The 19,479-nt window shown below is 48.9% G+C and overlaps 1 protein-coding gene across 6 annotated transcripts in view; it reads right to left on the reverse strand.

The window, feature by feature from the left end:
• The window catches only part of Tsp5d (Tetraspanin 5D), a 110,327-nt gene that overhangs the window by 15,235 nt on the left and 75,613 nt on the right, over positions 1 to 19,479 (reverse strand). For all 6 annotated transcript variants that reach the window (XM_077705034.1, XM_077705035.1, XM_077705031.1 and 3 more), the window contains exon 2: positions 4,437 to 4,517. In XM_077705034.1, coding sequence (XP_077561160.1) covers positions 4,437 to 4,499 — 63 coding nt within the window. In that variant the 5' untranslated portion in view covers positions 4,500 to 4,517. The remainder of the gene's footprint in view (positions 1 to 4,436; positions 4,518 to 19,479) is intronic.

Here is a 19,479-nt window from a genome sequence, read left to right on the forward strand (position 1 = left end):
TTAGACCGTTCGCTGGCTGGGCGCCTCTCAAGGCGATGTCAGAATTACTACGCCGTGTACTCTCGGCGCAAGAAATGCATTCGCACTTCCTCACGATTCCCTTCGGGGAGGTGGGGGCAATTTTTTTTTGGACCGTTTTCCCTTACTCCCACATTCCGCAACAGGGCATCTCGGCCTACGATAGAATAAAGTCATCCATCTCCACTTCCCACCGGAACACTGCTCCCCCCCGGTTACCTCCATGCGTAACCGAGATAGGCCTCCTGCGCTCCCCAGGGGGCGCTGCGCAAGCGGCTTCCGGGCGCAAGCGGCTTCCGGGTAGTACAAAGCTGCGCGGGTCCCATAGGATCGCGTGTTGACACAAGCAAAATGAGCTCGATGTTCCCGATTGTTTTGCGACATGGTCACCACCCCATCCCCGACGAGTCTGGTCTCTTCCGGTGATCAACTTGGCATTAGGGGAAAAAGCTTTGCAGCGCTAAATACATTTACAGTGCCGACGAAAGTGCCGGGACGGTGACGGCGCTCTCCCACTCGCAGGTTCACTGACCATTTGAAGTGAAACTTCTAGCTTAAACTAATACTCTAGTTGACAAGGACTTTTCAACAAAAGCCGATCAAAAAATAAGAGGGACGCAATCGGCGATGATCGCGCTTTAAAAAGCCAGCGAGTCCAGCGGACCCGGTCGCTGCCTCGCCTGCTGCGGTGCGCCGCTCTTTTGCGTACCTGCGCACTATGAGTGTACTTTCATTAAACAGTGCTCGTTTATGTCGACGTTACGAATACATGGTGCAGCGTTAGCTTGCCGTTTTTTTTGCGTGTCTCAGTGACAAAATGCAGCGAGCGTCAGAAGCGGCGTGAAATCTGTTTTGCGATTCCGAAATTAGTGGCGGTAAAACAAGGTGGTCGGGCGAACTGAGAGGCCGCTCGTTTCCTTATTTGCTCTCACTTTACTTAATTACGCTCTTGCATTATATATTCCCAGCTCGCACTTAATAGGCTAGAATGATTGTCAGCAACGTTTTGAATTGCAGGGCCGAGTTGCATGCAGCCGACACGGCGGAGGGCTGGACGGCAAATCGGGTAGGAGGGAGAGGGGGGCTTTGAACACACAAAAAAAAACGAAATAGCGAATCGCCAATAATATTTGACAATAATCTGGTGAAGTGTGAAGATTGGGGACAATTCAACTGGAAGCGACCAATTCTCTGTTCTTGTCTCGCTGCCTAACTCTATTTGAGGACAAAAGTGGCGTGTCGGCGTTCAGATTGTTAGCGACGACCCCTGCACTAGAAGATAACCAACAGAGTCAGCGATGATTGCATGTAAATAATCGGGGCCGCGCGCCGTGTATGCGGCTGTGTTATGTTATGTTATGCAAATACAGAAGTACACATCTTTGCAGGCAGCGGGCGTGCGATTTGGTGCTTGTTTTGCGTCTTTTAATTGCGCTCAATTTGTTTATTTGGCGCTATCAATTGCCTCACCTACTCGCTAGTATACATGTACCCTGCCATTCGTAAATCGCGCGGCATAAAACGTTACGCAAGAATCATTTAGTTTGCGAAAATACGAAACAAAATTTCCACTCGTTTTCAAGGAGGTGCCAGGCCAGCAGTGTCAGCTGAGTCGGCTGCGCAATTCTTGCGTTCGCTTGCATGCTCCCGTTGAAGCAACGTCTTGCAGTTACCAGCAGCGTTCCGTGTTTATGCTATAGGCCTCCTGCGCTGGAGTTTTGGCGACATGCAGCGCCCCTAGCGGCCGACGCCTCTGGGTAGTACAAAAGCAGACGACCATCGCCGCCCTCCATGTGTTTTCAATTACAAGCCAGAGTGAAAGTTGGTTGTGGCGCTTTGTGGCGTGTTTAAATGACTGCATACTGTATGAAATAGCCCTTAAAGAAGCTGCAGAGGCTAAACAAAATAATATCCACTAAAAGAAGCTGATTTGTCGGCTTTCTTTTGAGCGAGCTGTCGCGGTGGTCGCGGCGTGGGGCAGTATCGCCAGGTCGGGTGGTTTAACTGTTTGACGACAGTTACAGTTTTTTCTTCTTGCGTGCGGTCGACAAAGGAAAGTTCACGAGTAGCATAAACACGGAGCGCTGCTCATCCTATATCCTGAGGTAACTACAAAACGTTTCTTCAGCGGGAGCATGCAAGCGAACGCAAGAATTGCGCAGCCGACTCAGCTGACACTGCTGGCCTGGCACCGCCTTTGAAACGAGTGGAAATTTTGTTTCGTATTTTCGCAAACTAAAGGATTCTTGCGTAACGTTTTACGCCGCAAGATTTACGAACGGCAGGGTACATATATACTAGCGAGTAGGTGGGGCAATAGCGCCAATTAAATAAACAAATTAAGCGCTATTAAAGGATGCAAAACACGCACCTTTGCGCGCTGTCTGTAAAGATGTGTACTTCTATAATGTCACATAACACAGCATAACATAACACAGCCGCATACACGGCGCGAGGCCCCGAATATTTATGCACGATCATCACTGACTGTGTTGGTTTTCTAGTGCAGGGGTCGTCGAATCTGAACGCCGACACGCCAGTTCAGACTTCAAATGGAGTTAGACAGCGAGACAAGAATAGAGAATTGGAGTCCTCCAGTTGAATTGCCCCCCCCCCCCCCCCATCTTCACACTTCGCCAGATTATTGTCAAATGTGATTAGAAATTCGCTGAATTTTTTCTCTGCGCATTAAAGCCCCCCCTCCTCCTCCTCCTCCTCCTCCTCCCCCCCCCCCCCCCCCCCCCCCGATTTGCCGTCCAGCCCTCCGCCGTGTCGGCTGCATGGTACACGGCCGTTGCTGACCCTCGTTCTAGGCTATTAAGTGCGAACGGAGAATGTATGCTGCAAGAGCGTAATTAAGTAATGTGAGAGCAAACAAGGAAGGCGAGCGGCCTCTTAGTTCGCCCGACCACTTTGTTTTACGGCCACTAATTTCGGAATCGCAAAACAGATTTCACGCTTCTGACGGTCGCGGCATTTTGTCACTGAGACACGCAACAAAACGGCAAGCTAACGCTGCACCATGTATTTGTAACGGCGACGCAAACGAGCAAGTGCACGCATAGTGTGCAGGTACGCAAAAGAGCGGCGCACCGCAGCAAGCGAGCCTGCGGTCCGCCGGACTCGCTGGCTTTTTAAAGCGCGATCATCGCCGATTGCGTCACTCTTCTTTTTTGATGGGCGGTTTTTGAGAAGTCTTTGTCACCTAGAGTATAAGTTTAAAACTAGAAATTTTACTTAAACTTTCACTTCGTACGACCATCGATCGGTGAACCTGCGAGTAGCAGACGCCGTCACGGTCCCGGCACTTTCACCGGCGCTGTAAACGTGTTAAGCGCTGCAAAGCTTTTCCCCCTAATGCCAAGTTGATCGCCAGAAGATATCGGACCCGTCGGGGATGGGCTGGTGTCTATGTCGCAAAATAATCGGGAGCATCGAGCTCATTTGCTTCTGTCAACACGGGATCCTATGGGACCCGCGCAGCTTTGTACTACCCGGAAGTACTGCCCGGAAGCCGCTTGCGCAGCGCCCCCTGGGCAGCGCAGGAGGCCTATTCGCGAACTTTCCTTTGTCGACCGCACGCAAGAAGAAAGAACGGTAATGATCGTCAGGAAGTTACAGAACTCGACCTGGCGATACTGTCCCACGCCGCGCTCAAAGGAAGCCGATAAATCGGGTTGTTTTAGCGGATATTATTTTGTTTAGCCTCTGCAACTACTTTAAGGGCTATTTCATACAGTATGCAGTCATTTATAGGCGCCACAAAGCGATTAAAGTAAGTACAACCAACTTTCACTCTGGCTTGTAATTGAAAACTATATATATATATATATATATATATATATATATATATATATATATATATATATATATATATATAGCGATGAATAAGTTCCGGGATTCGGTTTCAAAAATACACGAGAGGGTAGACACACGTATGAAAACGATGATCGAACGAACGTTTCGACCGGGGTCCGACGAAGACCAGACCCCGGTCGAAACGTTAGTTCGATCATCGTTTTCATACGTGTGTCTACCCTCTCGTGTGTGTGTATATATATATATATATATATATATATATATATATATTGAAAACACGCGGAGGGCGGCGAGGGTCGTCTGCTTTTGTACTACCCAGAGGCGCCGGCCACTAGGGGCGCTGCATGTCGCCAAAACTCCAGCGCAGGAGGCGTTCCCTCCCAAAGCCCATGCCGTCCTTCTTCCCCCTCTGCTCTTATGTCTCCGCTGCCCGTGCATCCAGACCCCAGCGAACAGCGCCCGTGGGCATATATGGCTGGGCACCCAATTTGTCCACGCAGTTGTCGTCCCACGAACGTGCATATGTGGGCCTCAGCAAAGCGGACAACCGGCAGCCGGGAAGCAGGCACCGCCGTTCCCGCCGATGATGCGGCACGTACCCAGAAGAGCAGGTTGTAGCAGCACAGCGTCCGGCGGACGCACGTGTAGCCCGTCCTGCCCATGGCGCTTCCTCCGGGGCCCTGCACGTCAAGCACATACTCGTTGCAGTGCACGTCAACGCTCAACAGACAGAGGTCAAAACGTGGGTAAAACGGCACTCCGCGGTACATTGGACACTTCGCGCAGTTAATTCAGCGACTTAACGCCGACCGACCATTGGGTTCGAAAAGGCCAGGGCCAGCAGCTTTTTGCGCACTTCACCGAAAGGACCCAAACGGTTCGCACTGAAGAAGCCCAGCTATGGCAATTCACGGCTGGAACCTGGCGTACTCGGAACCCGGGCCCGTATATGAAACAACGGCGCAAGCGAGTGCACCCCCCTACCCCTTCACACACCGTTCATTCACACACCCAAGAAAAAAGAAGAAAAAAAAAGGTTCTTCATGCATCACCCGTGGGCATGTGTGTAGCACGACTTACAAGCGCACGTGAAGCTGTGAGCAACTCATCACGGCTAAGAAACTGTGTGCATGTGTACACTTTAGGGGGCTGCACCGAATCGGCCAAACAGAATCGTGCCCGGGTGTTTGAAGTGGCAGCAACGACCACGAAGCGCGTACATTTTCCTTTCGAGGCAGTGCACAACGCTGTTTTTCGCTTCCTTAAGCGTTGATCCAGGTAGATGCGTTTCGTTTCAGCGCACAGTTGAATCGCACATCTCCCGTGCGCACTGTTCCAAGTGCTCGCCGGCTTCGAGCAGCACGGCGGGCCCAGCCCCGAAACAAAAACTGGTTCAATCCGTTCTGCGCACGCGCAGTCACACCAATTACACCGGAACCGGTTCTCCGATCTAGGCGAGCGCTTGGGACAATGCGCGGCAAGACTTGTGCCCGACTTTACCCAGCGTTTTCGTTTAGACCCTGGCAACACCAGCATTGCAGTCCATTCAACGATTAATTGATTTTAGGCACTGTTTTCGTTCAGACGATCATCAATACCCGCTTGGCCCATTCGCCGGTCGCTCTCCGCATCAGCGACCGGCGTGTTATTTTAACCCCGGACAACGCCAGCGATGTAGTCCAGTTAATTATGCATTGATATTTTCCAGCGCCGCCCCTCGGTCAGCGCTGCGCGTGTCAGCCTGGCTTTCATGAAAACGGGACGATAAATCGCGATTATTTCCGTGTTGCCATTTATCGAACTTGTACTTTGAGCTGACTAGCGTAACCAAACTTGCCACGGTTGTGGTTTCACCCTGGCGGAGTAGACGTTTCAGGACGTCGCATTACAGATTCGTTAAGCATGGATCCGTTTTCGGAGTTTTGTTTAGATACCCTAATGTGCCTATGATGCTTTTTTTGCGTTCTGCCGAAATACCTCCGTTTGCTTCTTTTGAGCCACCTGGCTTTTCGTGCCCCTTCGGCCAACGCGCCCATACGAGGACTAAACGCCACGCGATGTCACCCTTTTGCACCCACGCGTCACACTTCGAGGCCGCTTCGAAGGCTTTGCCAGCTTCAGCCAACCCAAGAAACAGATCCGGCCGGTTTGATCATCATATTTACGGGAAAAAAAAAAGAACAGTCGTTTTAGTGCAGGGGTCGGCACGCTGCGGCTCGCGCGGTAGTATTATGCGGCCCCAGCACGTCGTCAGAACCCCCACCCCTCCCCCTCTCACTTCCGATACAAAGACCGAGACGCCAGTTTTGACATCAGATGGGGTTAGACGGGAGACAACAACAGAGAATTGATCGCTTCCAGTTGGCATTCACACTTAGCCAGGTTATTGTCAATTACAGTCTAGTCCACTTATAACAATATCCAAGTGCCAAGGAAAACCCATCATTAAAACCGATAATTGTTATAAGCGGGTTGCGAAATAAACAGACGGAACAGAGCTCAAAACATTTTACTCCATGCCAGCAAGGTCGTACTATACTACTAATTTGCGGAAAAGAAGCCACAGTCGGTCCCCTTTGCCGCGTGTGAAGCTAGCGCGAATCTTTTCCAAGGGCATCTATATGTGCGTTTCTATAGGTAAATTTCCTTGGCGGAAACAGCGTCCCCGAGGGACTGTGTCACGCACTGGGCCTCCTACGAAGACACTACCTAAATAGGCTGCGCAACCGCGTCATTTGAGTCATCCCTGTTGCACTTTTGGTGCACAATATTTTATTTATTTATTTTATTTATTTATTTAAGAACATACTGCAGGCCATGGAGGCCCAAGCAGGAGGGGCATAATGTGGTAACAATATCAACCAAACGTTAATACAAACAGTAAAAAGCAAAAAGCAGAAACAAGAACTGAAGTATAAAACAGTGAACGCCAGGCACAACTACACAGGATAACCGGATTCAATCGTTATATCCGATATCGTGGCACTGCAGCATTGTAATAAGCGGTTTATTTTACCATAGAAAAATACAAAAGTTGACGGTGCCATAGCTGTTCATCGTTATATCCGATATATTGTTATAAACGGTATCGTTATAAGTGGACTCGACTGTATTGTGCAATATTATTGTCAATTCCCTGACGCCCCCTCGATTTGCCACCCGGCCCTCCATCGTGCCGGCTTCGTGCAACTCGGTCCTCCACTTTAAAAAGACTGCCCGCCAGGAGAGTTCGGAGACCAGGAGAGTTCGAGAGAAGAAACGAAAACGATCGAGACAGCCCTACAACGCAATGGCTGCCAGGATAATTTCATTCGGAAAGAAGCAACCAGGGCGATGAGCAAGAATCCGCATCGAGCAAAGCGGGCAGAAACGTCAACAGGTACCACGTCAAAACGCGCTGCAATTCCCTACGTCCAGCCCATCAGTGAAGCCCTGGCACGCATTTTCAAAAAAATTTCCCCGCATTTCCCCGAGGGGAAGAATGTGAAAGTGCGAATGCAGGAGTTGAATTTGCGCGGTTCGGTAATGTTCGCGAAAGAGAGATCACACACACACACACAACTACAAAGAAAGAAAGATGCATTTATTCACAGACACCTATTTGTGTTGTCGTTGTACTTGATTGCTAGAGCGGATCTCAGCTTTGAAATTTCGTGTCAGTACTCCTTTAAGCGGGTGCATTAGCCCTTCTCACGCCCGATTCCTGGCCAATCCCCCACGTGGGTATGTGCCATGTCAGCGGCCAGGCAGCGCGCGCCCATCTCCCCCCGTTGCCAAGGAAGACGAGGAGATTCCTGGCCAATCCCCCACGTGGGTATGTGCCATGTCGCCCATCTCCCCCCGTTGCCAAGGGAGACGAGGAGCGCGCGCACCCGCAGCTGTTGCTATGTGGACGGACGGCGGTCAACGGAATTCAGGGTCGCTTATAAAGTGCATTCGCACTTAAAAACGCGGAGTGCCCATCGCGCACGTGCCCGGTAGCAAGGTGCGTTAAAAGGACACTGGAGTGAATTTGTCAAGCTCCCGGTTTTGCTTGCACTGCGTATAGACTGGCTCAAATTAGCACACTTTACATCGCTTATCCGGTTGACAAGTCAGTAATTATTCTATAAGGCGGGAAAGAAGAAAAACTACCATGCGCGGTCAGCGGCGACCACACCAACTAAACGCTGTGACGATAGGAGGAGATGCCCTGTGACAGGACGATGCCCACGATTAGCATTCAAACAAGTTTCAGTTTCGGTTCTGTAAAACAACATGCTTGACATCCGACGGCATCGTTGGATGGGCATTCACGATATCTCAGTAATCGTCGTACCGCGCTTCTGCCATGTTGTCGGCTGCAAAATGCCTAAGATAAGCCTCCCAGGACGGCTTGGAATCGTAGCAATCACTAGCCGAGGCCTACGCAGTGCATGAACGCCATCCCCGTCACCGCAGAGGCTCAAATTCCATGCGCTTTTCCCGCATATTCGGAGCTTGCCTCACTCATGCCTGTATCATAAAAAGCGTGTTCGGACCAGGCCAAGGATCTGCTGATTCTGGCCTGTGCCCGCTGCCCACAAGTAGTCGGTGCTTCTGGCAACAGCACGCCAACGAGAACTCGCTAGCGCGTCAGTGTCAGTCTGCGCGCGTTCTGCGAACTCGCTCGTGGAGCATTGAACGTTATACGGCGCAAAAATGGTGGACTCAGTTCAGAAAACATCGGCTGCAAACTAAAAAATCAAGTTACAAAAAAAAATCATGTACCATCGGGGATTCGAACTTCCGACTTGCAATACAGTAATCCTAACGCCTCAGACAACTCGGCCACGAGCTTTTTTTTTTTTTTTTTATTGCCTGCTTTGACATTTTTACAGCACATCACAAATCATGTCATGTAATGATCTGTCAACCCTACTTGGCTGACTACGTGGCTTTAAAACTTTCAAAGGCACACTAAATCGTTCAGCACAGGCAACCACTCAGGGGGAACATCCTCAGTACGAAACACTTCCCGTATATACTGTACGCTTTCATTGAAATTTTCCCTGACAGGCCGGGCATTTATATCCGCATTCCTCACCGCCATTCTCGTCCTCCATATACTATGAAGGCTGAGGAGCATGATCAAATCGTACGGCACACCGCCCTCATTTTTTTCAGGTAGGAAACGCTGCCGAGGTTGGATATATAAGGTATATAATGTACAACCAGCTTGCACTTTTATTTAGTTTTGGCATTTCAAGCAGCTTAGGTGATTATTCGTTGTATAGCGCTCGTGCAGTAAGCGTCCCGCAAACTTCCACAATGTCTCACGTCTATATTGCATTTCTCAGACGGAAAAGCACTCACGGATGTGTGGTCGCGCTGCTGACCACTGTGCTTGTTCACCCAGGGCAAAAAAGTTGTTGCTACCCCCTAATTTTGCGCTGTACGGCAAACGTTTCAGTTGATTTTATTTCCTCAGTACCCATTTGACTTCGCTGACTCTTCTTCCGCCTTCAAGTGGCCTTAGGTTTTCCTGCTAGCGTACCAGTCAGCCAAGCGTCGCATGTGCACTTGTGCAGCGCTTGTGTGGAGCGACGCGGACTCGGAGACTGATACACTGTACGAACTAACAAAGTAAAAGGAAGGCACATTCTTCCATTCACAAACGTGTTGTGGCTTAGTTTCAACTGAGCGAGCGAATGGCGACGACCCGTCGGCGGCCTGCGGACTAAACGCTGCGCCGACTGACTCTGTCGGAAGCTCATCTCCTCCTGACGTAACACGAAAACGCCACAGAAAATGGGCGAGGATGCAGAGGGGAGGACAGCATTTTCGAATTGATTTTTCTATTAAATAAATTCGCGTAAACGGGGTCAGAGTGGTCGAAACATGGCCTAGGGACTCATGACTACAATTTGCGCTAGTAATCCCGCAATGTCTACATATCGCTTCAGTGTCCCTTTAATTGTGGCCACGTCATTGTGAAAGACCCTTTCCCACCCACCAAGTTTCCGGGTTTATAGATTAAAAGATTTCATGCGCGAAGTGTAATTCAGTGCACATCGGCGAAACGGCAGCGCCGCAACGACGTGAAAGAAAGGCCATGCAAAAACAAGTGCACTTGCGGAGCATCGCGTGAGAGGCCGGGACACGTGGTCGACTGGGATGAGGTGAAAGTGAGCGCAAGTCTACCTTCTCGATCGCTGTTCCGGTCCCCCATTACACAGACAACGCCTGACAGAATTGACCGCAATATCTACGCGAAGTCACTGCGCCGCCTCAGACCCAAAACATAGTCGTATCGGTTTCCGCGGCACACTCATTGTGAACAACCATGTGTGCCCGTAGGGGTGTCGAAACGTCAAAATGCTACATTTTTTACCTGGACAGTGAGCACCGTTTCATTGTTTCAATTTATGGGCGTAGGCAGGATTGTGTCTTGAGGGGGGCAAACCCATTGTATTGAGGGGGCAGAGAGAGAGGGCAAGGGCCCCTTTTGCACCCCATGATTGCAAACATTGACGAAGAAGAAGCTGTGCGTGGGCATATAGCCTCCGCGGGCTCCCTCTCTCTCCCTCTTATGGCCCCTCGTCATAGCGCCACGTAGCAAGGCGCGGGGCGGCGGAGTGGCAACGGTCTGTGGCGGCTAGGACTACTCCACAGGCCGTCGGCAGCGGGTTGGACGAAAGGGGCACTTGCCCTCCCACCTCTTAGCCCTCTCCCTCGCTATTCAACAGGATTGCACCCCGGAGGGCATAATCCTGCATGCGACGCCCATGCTCCACAGTTGTTAACTGCCGTCTCATCTTTTCTCCACAACGCACTCATGACGGAACTGCAGCTCGACCGGGACGGGGGTGACGTCACGCGATGATGACGAAGGGAATGCTGCATGGCGCTGTGTTGAAGATGCGTGGCACGCGTTGCCTATATATATATAGCTCGGGCGCGCTGAAATTCGCCGTCTTGGACTTACCATTTCAATGCCGGTTTTACTTTCGCTGGCTGGTGCCGTATCGCTGGCGTTCACTCACAGAGCCATCCACGCATACGGCGTCTGAACTTTTAGCTGCTCTTCCCGAGTTCACTTGCGCAGTGCAAAAAATACACCTCGCATCGTGCGACCTCTTGTACCGATTAGCATGTTTGATTGTACGCAATTTTCCTTCCGTCAAATTTACTCTCGTTTACAAATCACAATTCCGTAAAGCGGGCACTGCAGCCCCACAAAGATCCCGATCATGGCCAATCCCTCTAGTGGGTATGAGCGAAAACCAAAGAAACAACAAAAAAATTCCCCGCATTTCCCCGAGGGGAAGAATGTGAAAGTGCGAATGCACGAGTTGAATTTGCGCGGTTCGGTAATGTTCGCGAAAGAGAGATCACACACACACACACAGACAACTACAAAGAAAGAAAGATGCATTTATTCACAGACACCTATTTGTGTTGTCGCTGTACTTGATTGCTAGAGCGGATCTCAGCTTTGAAATTTCGTGTCAGTACTCCTTTAAGCGGGTGCATTAGCCCTTCTCACGCCCGATTCCTGGCCAATCCCCCACGTGGGTATGTGCCATGTCAGCGGCCAGGCAGCGCGCGCCCATCTCCCCCCGTTGCCAAGGAAGACGAGGAGCGCGCGCACCCGCAGCTGTTGCTATGCGGACGGACGGCGGAATGCGGACGGCGGCGGACGCTTCAGGCTCGCTTAAGAAGTGCATTCGCACTTAAAACGATACATCGCTCGCATCTTCCATGGTTCTGGCGCCTTCGTCCCCCCGCCACGTAACAATATAATAGCGAGTTTTAGCTGACCGTTTTTCACGGTACACTCCGGTTCGATAGCAAGCGGGGGCGCCATTGCGCATGCGTGGCGCGCTTGGCCGCGCACGGCATTGGCTCCGGTTGCGCACAGCGGGCCACCAATACCGGAGCGGACCGTCGGAAACGGTCAGCTAAAACTCTCTAATAGCGAGTAAAAACCGAACAGGGCGCTGGAAAACCGAAACTGGGGGAAGTAGAGGAGGCATAAGATAAGACACCCGGCGTAATTACATACGGCGCAAGACCTTATCCTGTATCCCGAAAATGATCGAGAGTGTGCGCGCGGTTCGGCTGGTCGATGAGGCTGCCAAGCTGTCGCCCGCAAACTTCCGCGCAAACATGACCGAAAACGGTCAGCGCCGCAACGGGCTGCTGAATATACGCCAGGACTCTGTACTATGCGCGAGCTATTCGCGGTGAACTGACCGAATGAAGGATGCGCCAGCGCAAACTTTTACTATTCGACCTTCGGAGGGTGAATTTATTCCGTGACGTACAAACCTAACAAGGTTGTCGATGCAGCTTGGCGAACCGAGGACCCCTCATCTAGAAATGTGAAGTGATTGGGTGGATAAAAGCAGTCGCAGGCACGCCGTCCACTGCACCATCAATCAAACTGCCCCCGTACAGGTATAAGGTCAGAAGAGGATTTTCTGGCCGAGTTTGTAGCACAGCGCCACCCCTGGGAGCTGCTGCATTGATTAGTTTTCTGGACGCGTCCAGGGTGGCGAAGCGGAGGGCGTTGCGGAGAGCGTGACTGGAGACGCGGAGGTGAGCGCGAGCAGCCACATCGGTGTGACAACATCGGGAGGCGACTCACGTGTGCGGCTGTACATCAGGGTGTCGAACCCAAACCGAAGGCCGCTGGTTCAACGATGCGCTGTCGACAATGAACGCTCAATCAACGTCATTGGGGGCCTTTCTCTTTCGGGTACCATCAACCTCGCCATCATTAGCGCAATATTTTAGCTCTGATCAATCACGAGAATTACAAACGACCCACTCTCGGCCACCGAACGAAAAGGGTGCGCACCAAAGTTGGAAGCGTACGTCGCTTCCGGTGTTGCGTGCACAATGCAGGCGCAGGGGAAACATCGCACTTTTTGCAGCCCGCAGGAGACATGAAACGTGAGATTTGCCCCGGCTACCAACCACGATAGTCCAGCATCAAGAAAGCCACGTTGGCTAGTAGGGCACACGCCCGAAGTGCCTGCCTGACAGCGCTTGAACGGGGCAGAAGTGACAAGACCGGGCGCTGACTAAGCAACAACTTCTGCCCGCTCAAGCGCCGTTGTTTAATGTCGGTATATGTACAAAAAATTCCCCCGCACCTCCCCGAGGGGGATTGTGAGGATGCAGAAATGCGAACGTCGAACACAACGTCCTCGGGTACCATGCGAGGAAGGCACCGCACAACCTTCGATACGTCGATGGGCACGTTCACCGCCTGTCCCTTGATTCCAAACTGCCCGTTGCCTCGAGTCAGCCGCCTGATGCTCATGAAGGGGAGTCGAGGCGCGATGAGCCGCTCTTCGACCGGGTTCAGATCGGGAAGATGCGCCGGCCGAGGAGGATAACGGTAGCCAAAACTCACTCAGCCCTCCTCTTCGCAGCTTTGTCTTCTTCTCCTTCACTGTAAACGCAAACTAGCCGGAAATGGAGTTTTAATCAAGTAATGTGCCCTGAAAAGTACTTATAGCAAAAAATGTACTCCCTAGGCATGGTCTAAACAAGTGGACGAACCTCCATGGTAGTACCGCTGCCCATCCGTGTAGCAAAAGGGAGGATTTAGAACGACATAACACCATTTGTGAGATGGCGTTCGGTCCCTTGTAAACAACCACGTCCACAATAAACTCCCCATCTGGAGTAATCATATCAAGCGGGCGGTCGCCATGTTAGTCTTGTGTTGTTTCCGTGTGTCAGCACTTCAACCGTGGACTAATGCTAATTAGAACGAGAAAGCAGGACGTGACAGTTGCATGCAGCTACAAACCCCATACCGTACGTATACCCGTATAGATGCTTCAGCCAGCGCGATCACAGGCAGACAGCGCGGCCGTGTTGTTTCAATCTGTTTATTTTGGCGATAGGTGTTGTCAAACTCTGCTGATAACAAAGAGACAGTTCTTGCCGTTGCAAACAATCGCAATGCTCATCTGCTTCGCTTGCTGGCGCATATATAGACGATTGAAATTCTCGTGCCAGCGCGCCAACGCACCCGACTGCAGCGACTCAACTTGCCCTGGCGGCACGACTTGCTGCCCGGATGTAAACATGTAAACAACCTCCGTGCTATTAACTCAGCGCGGCCGGTGACTCGGTGCGGCCGGAGCTTCAAGCCTCGCCTTGGGCCATCGTTTTTTCTTATTTGAGATGGACTAGTAGTGCCATTTGGTGGAAAGATTTTTATGTGCCCCTGTCACACGAGGAACGGCCGCTAACAGCATTTGGATACGGCGACAGCTGTGGACAGCTCGCTGGTAAGTGGTCTGTTATCAGTCGATCCGTTTGTCAAACGTTTGGATAGGGTTAACTGCGAAGTACCCGTGCCGCACACAGGACGTACACGCACGGGCAAAGAAAAAAGCGCACACTCGTTTTATTGTACTTGTTTGTGGCTTTTGGGGTATGTATTCGCATTCTTTTGTAGGGCGGTTTGTAACAGGGCATTCGAGATGAAATCGTTTGTCGCGCGGAGTCGTTTCAAAGCAACGTGACGGTTACTCAGGTAGCCGAATCGCCTCCGACAGCGGTGCATCGTCGGGCCCGGTCAATGAATATTGTGGGACTCTGTCTCTCATATGCATCGAACTGCTCGTGTTCTTTTTAGTTAACTGCTCTACTTTGTAATATCTATTTGTTAACGCTCCTGATGGCTTGCCTGTCCAAATATAAGTCTGTGTTGTTTTCGTTCAAAGCTCTGACTCATTCTTAGCGCTCTGGTCGGCGAAAGCCGCAGATCAGATGGCCACCCCCTTTGAAAACTGTGCCCTGAAGATTCGGTGGGGTTGTTTGCTCGCTTGAGTCGACTCTTCACATCTAACAGCGTACCCTATTAAGGAAACGGTGACATGCGTAAAAGATGCTATGAGCCTATCGAACGATTAAATGCATATAGTGTGGACCACGACGGCGACGTGGTTCGAAACCGAAATGTTTTTATTCCCTTTCGGATGATAATGAGGGGTCTGTATACAATCGGGGCCGTCAGTCGCCAGCTAAGGCCTCGTAATTAAAAACACAAATTCATGCCCTTATGGAAGAGAACCGAGTTTGCCGTTGCATGACACAAGTCTGCCGGGCATAAAAAAGGATATCATTTTTTAGAAGAACAATGCACACACTCTTCTTTTGTTGGTAATAACTTTGTCATAATCATTAGTAAGACCATACACAAAAATTACTCGATTCATCTGACACTCGATTTTGACACGGAGCTTCCAGCTCCAAAAAGTGCACTGGGGTTTTGCGTGACGGAAATTTCTACAATCACAGTAAATTAACGGTGTGTGTGGCATGCAGCGTTGGTAAGTTTGCGAGAATAGCGTTTCCATTTCAGCTGTTTTTTTTTTTGGTTGCCATGCAATCACAAGTAATTTGGTGCCATGAACGAGGTTTACGTTACCTAACAAGGCTGTAGTAACGGCTGCGGCTACGAATGACCTTATGCACCAATCATGCTTGTCAGCTCGGTGACACAGAATATTAAGTTGTCAGAATACGGATGACTGAGTCGCCTAGTTTATCACTTCTGTAAAAAAAGTTTCTGACCCAGTGAAGGACTTTCCTGTATGACTAGCTGTGTTATGACAGATTACCATACTTGATGAGACAAGCCGTAACAAATTAGCTTTGGATGTAACACCAGGAGGGAAATAGGTGGAGGTATCTGCAAGTATAACTGAAACAGTGGGTGCCTGTCCGGCATGAATTTATTATTTGCTGACACGATTTTCTTCTGCAGATCCTGATACACGATCGAGTTGAATGACTTCATAGATCTTAAGGCAGGATAGGCTGTGCTGTACAAGGCAAGGCTGCATTCGGAAACCAAGTTGGCCCCTCCAGCAGAAGTGAGTATTGCCATGGCTTGCAACAGCTCTCCAGCTCGAAAAAGCTGCACTTTTTCTATGAAAGTGAGCCACCATGGTAGGGGAGAGGCAGTGTAAGGGTTTGCATCTTTAACAGCGTGCCCATTCACTTGAATAGATGCAAGCTGGCATCTTAAAGCAAGAGACAGCAGTTAACAAAATCATGCAATACCAAAGTGTTTTTCAGTCAAAAACAAAAACTAATCTATCAACCTACAGAGACTTGAATTTTATCTTCACTGTCATTTAAAGTTGTGCTCGAGTATATTGTGCGGAAGTAATATTTTTTTTATTGCTGCTTTATTGCTGCCAAAGCCACGACGGTTAATGTACTGGCACTTGGTTTTATGAAGCCGTTGCATTCCTAATTTAGGTACTGGAATTCGCAGGGAACCTGGCCTTACAATTTATTACTGTACCGAATTATTAAGTTCATTTACCATAGTGTCTGTTTCGAATTTTACGTGTGGGGCATTTTTTTTTTCTTTTTTGCTTTTTCAGGCAGATGTTCCTCTGACTCCCTGCCTGCATTCCGTGAACGGGGAAGTTAGCCTCCACATCGATGGCCAGCGTGTCTTGACTGCATCATCTTTACTGGGAGGACTGTGTAGTCTGTTTGCATCGTTCTGGGTTTTCAACATTCAATATCCCAAGAAGGCACACAGAGCCTTAACGTTTGTGGACCATGCCTTTTTGGACCTTGCCAGCACCAAACCACGTGTGAAGGATTTAGAACTAATTAACTTTTATCGCATCAATATCGCTCACTAATATTTGTTTTCAATCCTGTAATCATTGGATAGTAGTCAAAAAGAATTCCGTATTATATTTCTGACTTTTTCTTTTTCTTTTTTTACTGAAAATGGGTATTTGATGGGCCGTTCTGCATGCTGATAATACAGCTATCTTTCAGTGAAGCAATAATATTAACAAACTAATTTAACTTGAAACAATTATCGAAATAATATTGGCAACTGGTGCGAAATGAATCAACTAAAAATTATCCGAAAAACACGAATTTCATGGCTTTTTGTTGTCACTCTAAAGAAGCTATCGCGATACCACCCATTCTGTTCTATATCATTGCAATTAACCCGTCAGACTCGGTCACTTTTCTTGGCGCACTTGTGTCTTTATCAAAACGCACTGGTATTTTCCGCAGCATATTTTTCGTTCTTTATATTACTCATTTGTCCATAGCCATCTCACTGCAGTCTGTCTCCTACATCATTTATCTCTTGTGCCTTTACCACCTACAAAATGCTTGTTACCTTTCAATATCAAATCGTTGCACAGCTCTCGCTCATTTCACCACAAATTGAAAAATTGTTTTGTTGTTGTAAACCAATGCAACCATTTTTTCTTCACTTTGTGTACTTAGTACTAATGCGTACTGATAAGTTCTGATAAATACTGACGCATTCTCGATCCTCTAGTATTATATAATGATTTCACTTACCATGCGGTTGTGTTTGTGCCTATCTGTTTTTCAAGTATTTCCAGTTCTTGTATTATTATTGTTTCTACAATTTGTTCAACTAGCACACAGCTCTCGCTCATTTCACCACCTACTGAATTTTTTTGTTGTTGTTGTAAACCACTGAAACCATTTTTTTCACTGTGTACTGAGCGCTGATGCGTACTGATAAGTTCTGATAAGTACTGACGCGTTCTCGATCCGATAGTATTCTGTAATGATTTCACTTACAATGCGGTTGTGTTTGTGCCTATCTTTGTTTTTCGCGTATTTTCAGTTCTTGTAGTAATATTGTTTCTACGGTTTGTTCAACTAGCATCGTATTGGTGTCTTCAATTCCTAACTGGCGTGTTATTTAGCAATGTACCATTTGTGATTTCAATATTAGGCCGCCATAAGTATTTATTTCGGAACCTCCTTGTGTACACCATGTACCATGTAAACTTGTCTGCGAAAGTTCATTGGCAGCGGTGACAGCACTCGGAACAGTCGCCTGAGTTTTCTTCTCTGTCTGCGCAGCCCCTTTGCCGGCCGCTGTTTCTACAGGAGCCTTGCCTTTTCCCGTGCGATCATCTGGGGCCTTCCACAGGCCTTTATCGTCGGCACGTGTGAGCTTCGACCAGGCTGATCAGCGATCCCCGGATCCTTCTGCTCCATCATCACCACCCACCGCTTGGAGGCACTGCCTTCAGCGACGACAGCTACAAACAAGCCAGCATCGGGTGCCGCGCTTCATTGGCAGCGGTGACAGCACTCGGAACAGTCGCCTGAGTTTTCTCCTCTGTCTGCGCAGGTTAGTGTCTAATTGCCAGAGAACCTCGCGTTTCTTGTCTTTTATTGCTGTCATTGCTGCCAATTTCACTGTTCTTGTCGTTGCCGTTGCGATATGCCCACGAACGCGGAGCTTGCAAAGATGGTTGCCGACATGCAACAAAGACTTGACGCTGAAACTGAGCGAACAGCGGAAGCTGTTTTCGGTAGGTTCTTGCTAAAAATGCAAACTTACGGCGTTGATATCCTCGAGCTCAAGAAGCAAGTTGATGAGTTAGTGTCGAGCCTTGAGCATATGAACTCGCTTGTTGAAGATCTGCGCAGTGAGAACGCTTCATTGGTCGCCGACAACAAGGCACTGAAGTCAGAAAACTCGGCTCTGACTGAAAAGGTAGCTGACCTGGAACAGTACTCGAAGATGAACAACGTGGAAATAAAGGGTGTTCCTTGCACTCAGGGCGAAGATTGCATCGCAATAATGCAAACCATTGGGGAAAAGATTGAGTGCCCTCTAGAACCCCTTGACATCGACGTTGTTCATCGGGTCCCGACGCGTTTGGAAAACCAGAACAATATCATTGCTAGATTTTGTTCCCGAACCAAGAAATCCGAGTTCATTAGCCAAGCACGGAAGGCGAAACTTTGTCTCGGTGATATTGGTGTTGTGGCATCACCCGACACCCCGGTCTACATTAACCATCACTTGACCCCAGGTAACAAGTCATTGTTCGCTAAGGCACTAACTCTAAAGAAGGAAAAAAAATGGATGTTTCTATGGACGTACAACTGCCAGATCAAGGCGAGGAAAACCACTGACAGTAAAGTTCTCCGAATCCGCAAAGAATCCGACCTGTCGAAAATCGCGTAAAGTGACTGCACCAGATGTAACCTATGTAGATCATTATCATGCCTCAGACATCCCCATCATTCTTGCCTAATGAATTAAGATCGTTTCTTTCTAACGACTCTCAATCCATTATACATTTCAACGCAAGAAGTCTGCGAAAACATTTCGACGAAATTCAAAATCTACTTTCATCCTTTGACAACCATTTTTCTATCATCGCAATTACTGAATCTTGGCTATCGGACGACGATAAGGACCTGTACTGCTTCCCTTCCTATTCACCCGAATATTGTCACAGGTTAACAAGTAACCACGGTGGTGTAGCTTTATTTGTGTCTTCTAATATGTCCTATAAGCGAAGGTATGATTTAGACATCTCGATGACCAACTGTGAATCTGTCTTTATTGAGTTCGATCCTTCTTTTCTAAATATTGATGGCAAATCTTTTATCTGTGGCTGCATTTATTGTTCCCCATCAACATCGATTCCTGAATTTTGCTTAGCTCTTCAACAGTCATTGAACAGTGCGTGCTCGGAAAACAAAAATATGGTTATCTTGGGTGACATTAATATAAATTTAATTGATAACACATCTTCCGGATGTATTAACTATACAAACACAATTCACAGCTTCGGATTTGAGTGCCTTATTAATATTCCA

The sequence above is a fragment of the Haemaphysalis longicornis genome, unplaced genomic scaffold (assembly GCF_048455015.1).
Source record: "Haemaphysalis longicornis isolate Haplotype H1 unplaced genomic scaffold, Haemaphysalis longicornis Haplotype H1 scaffold_3, whole genome shotgun sequence".
Taxonomy (NCBI): Eukaryota; Metazoa; Arthropoda; class Arachnida; order Ixodida; family Ixodidae; genus Haemaphysalis; species Haemaphysalis longicornis.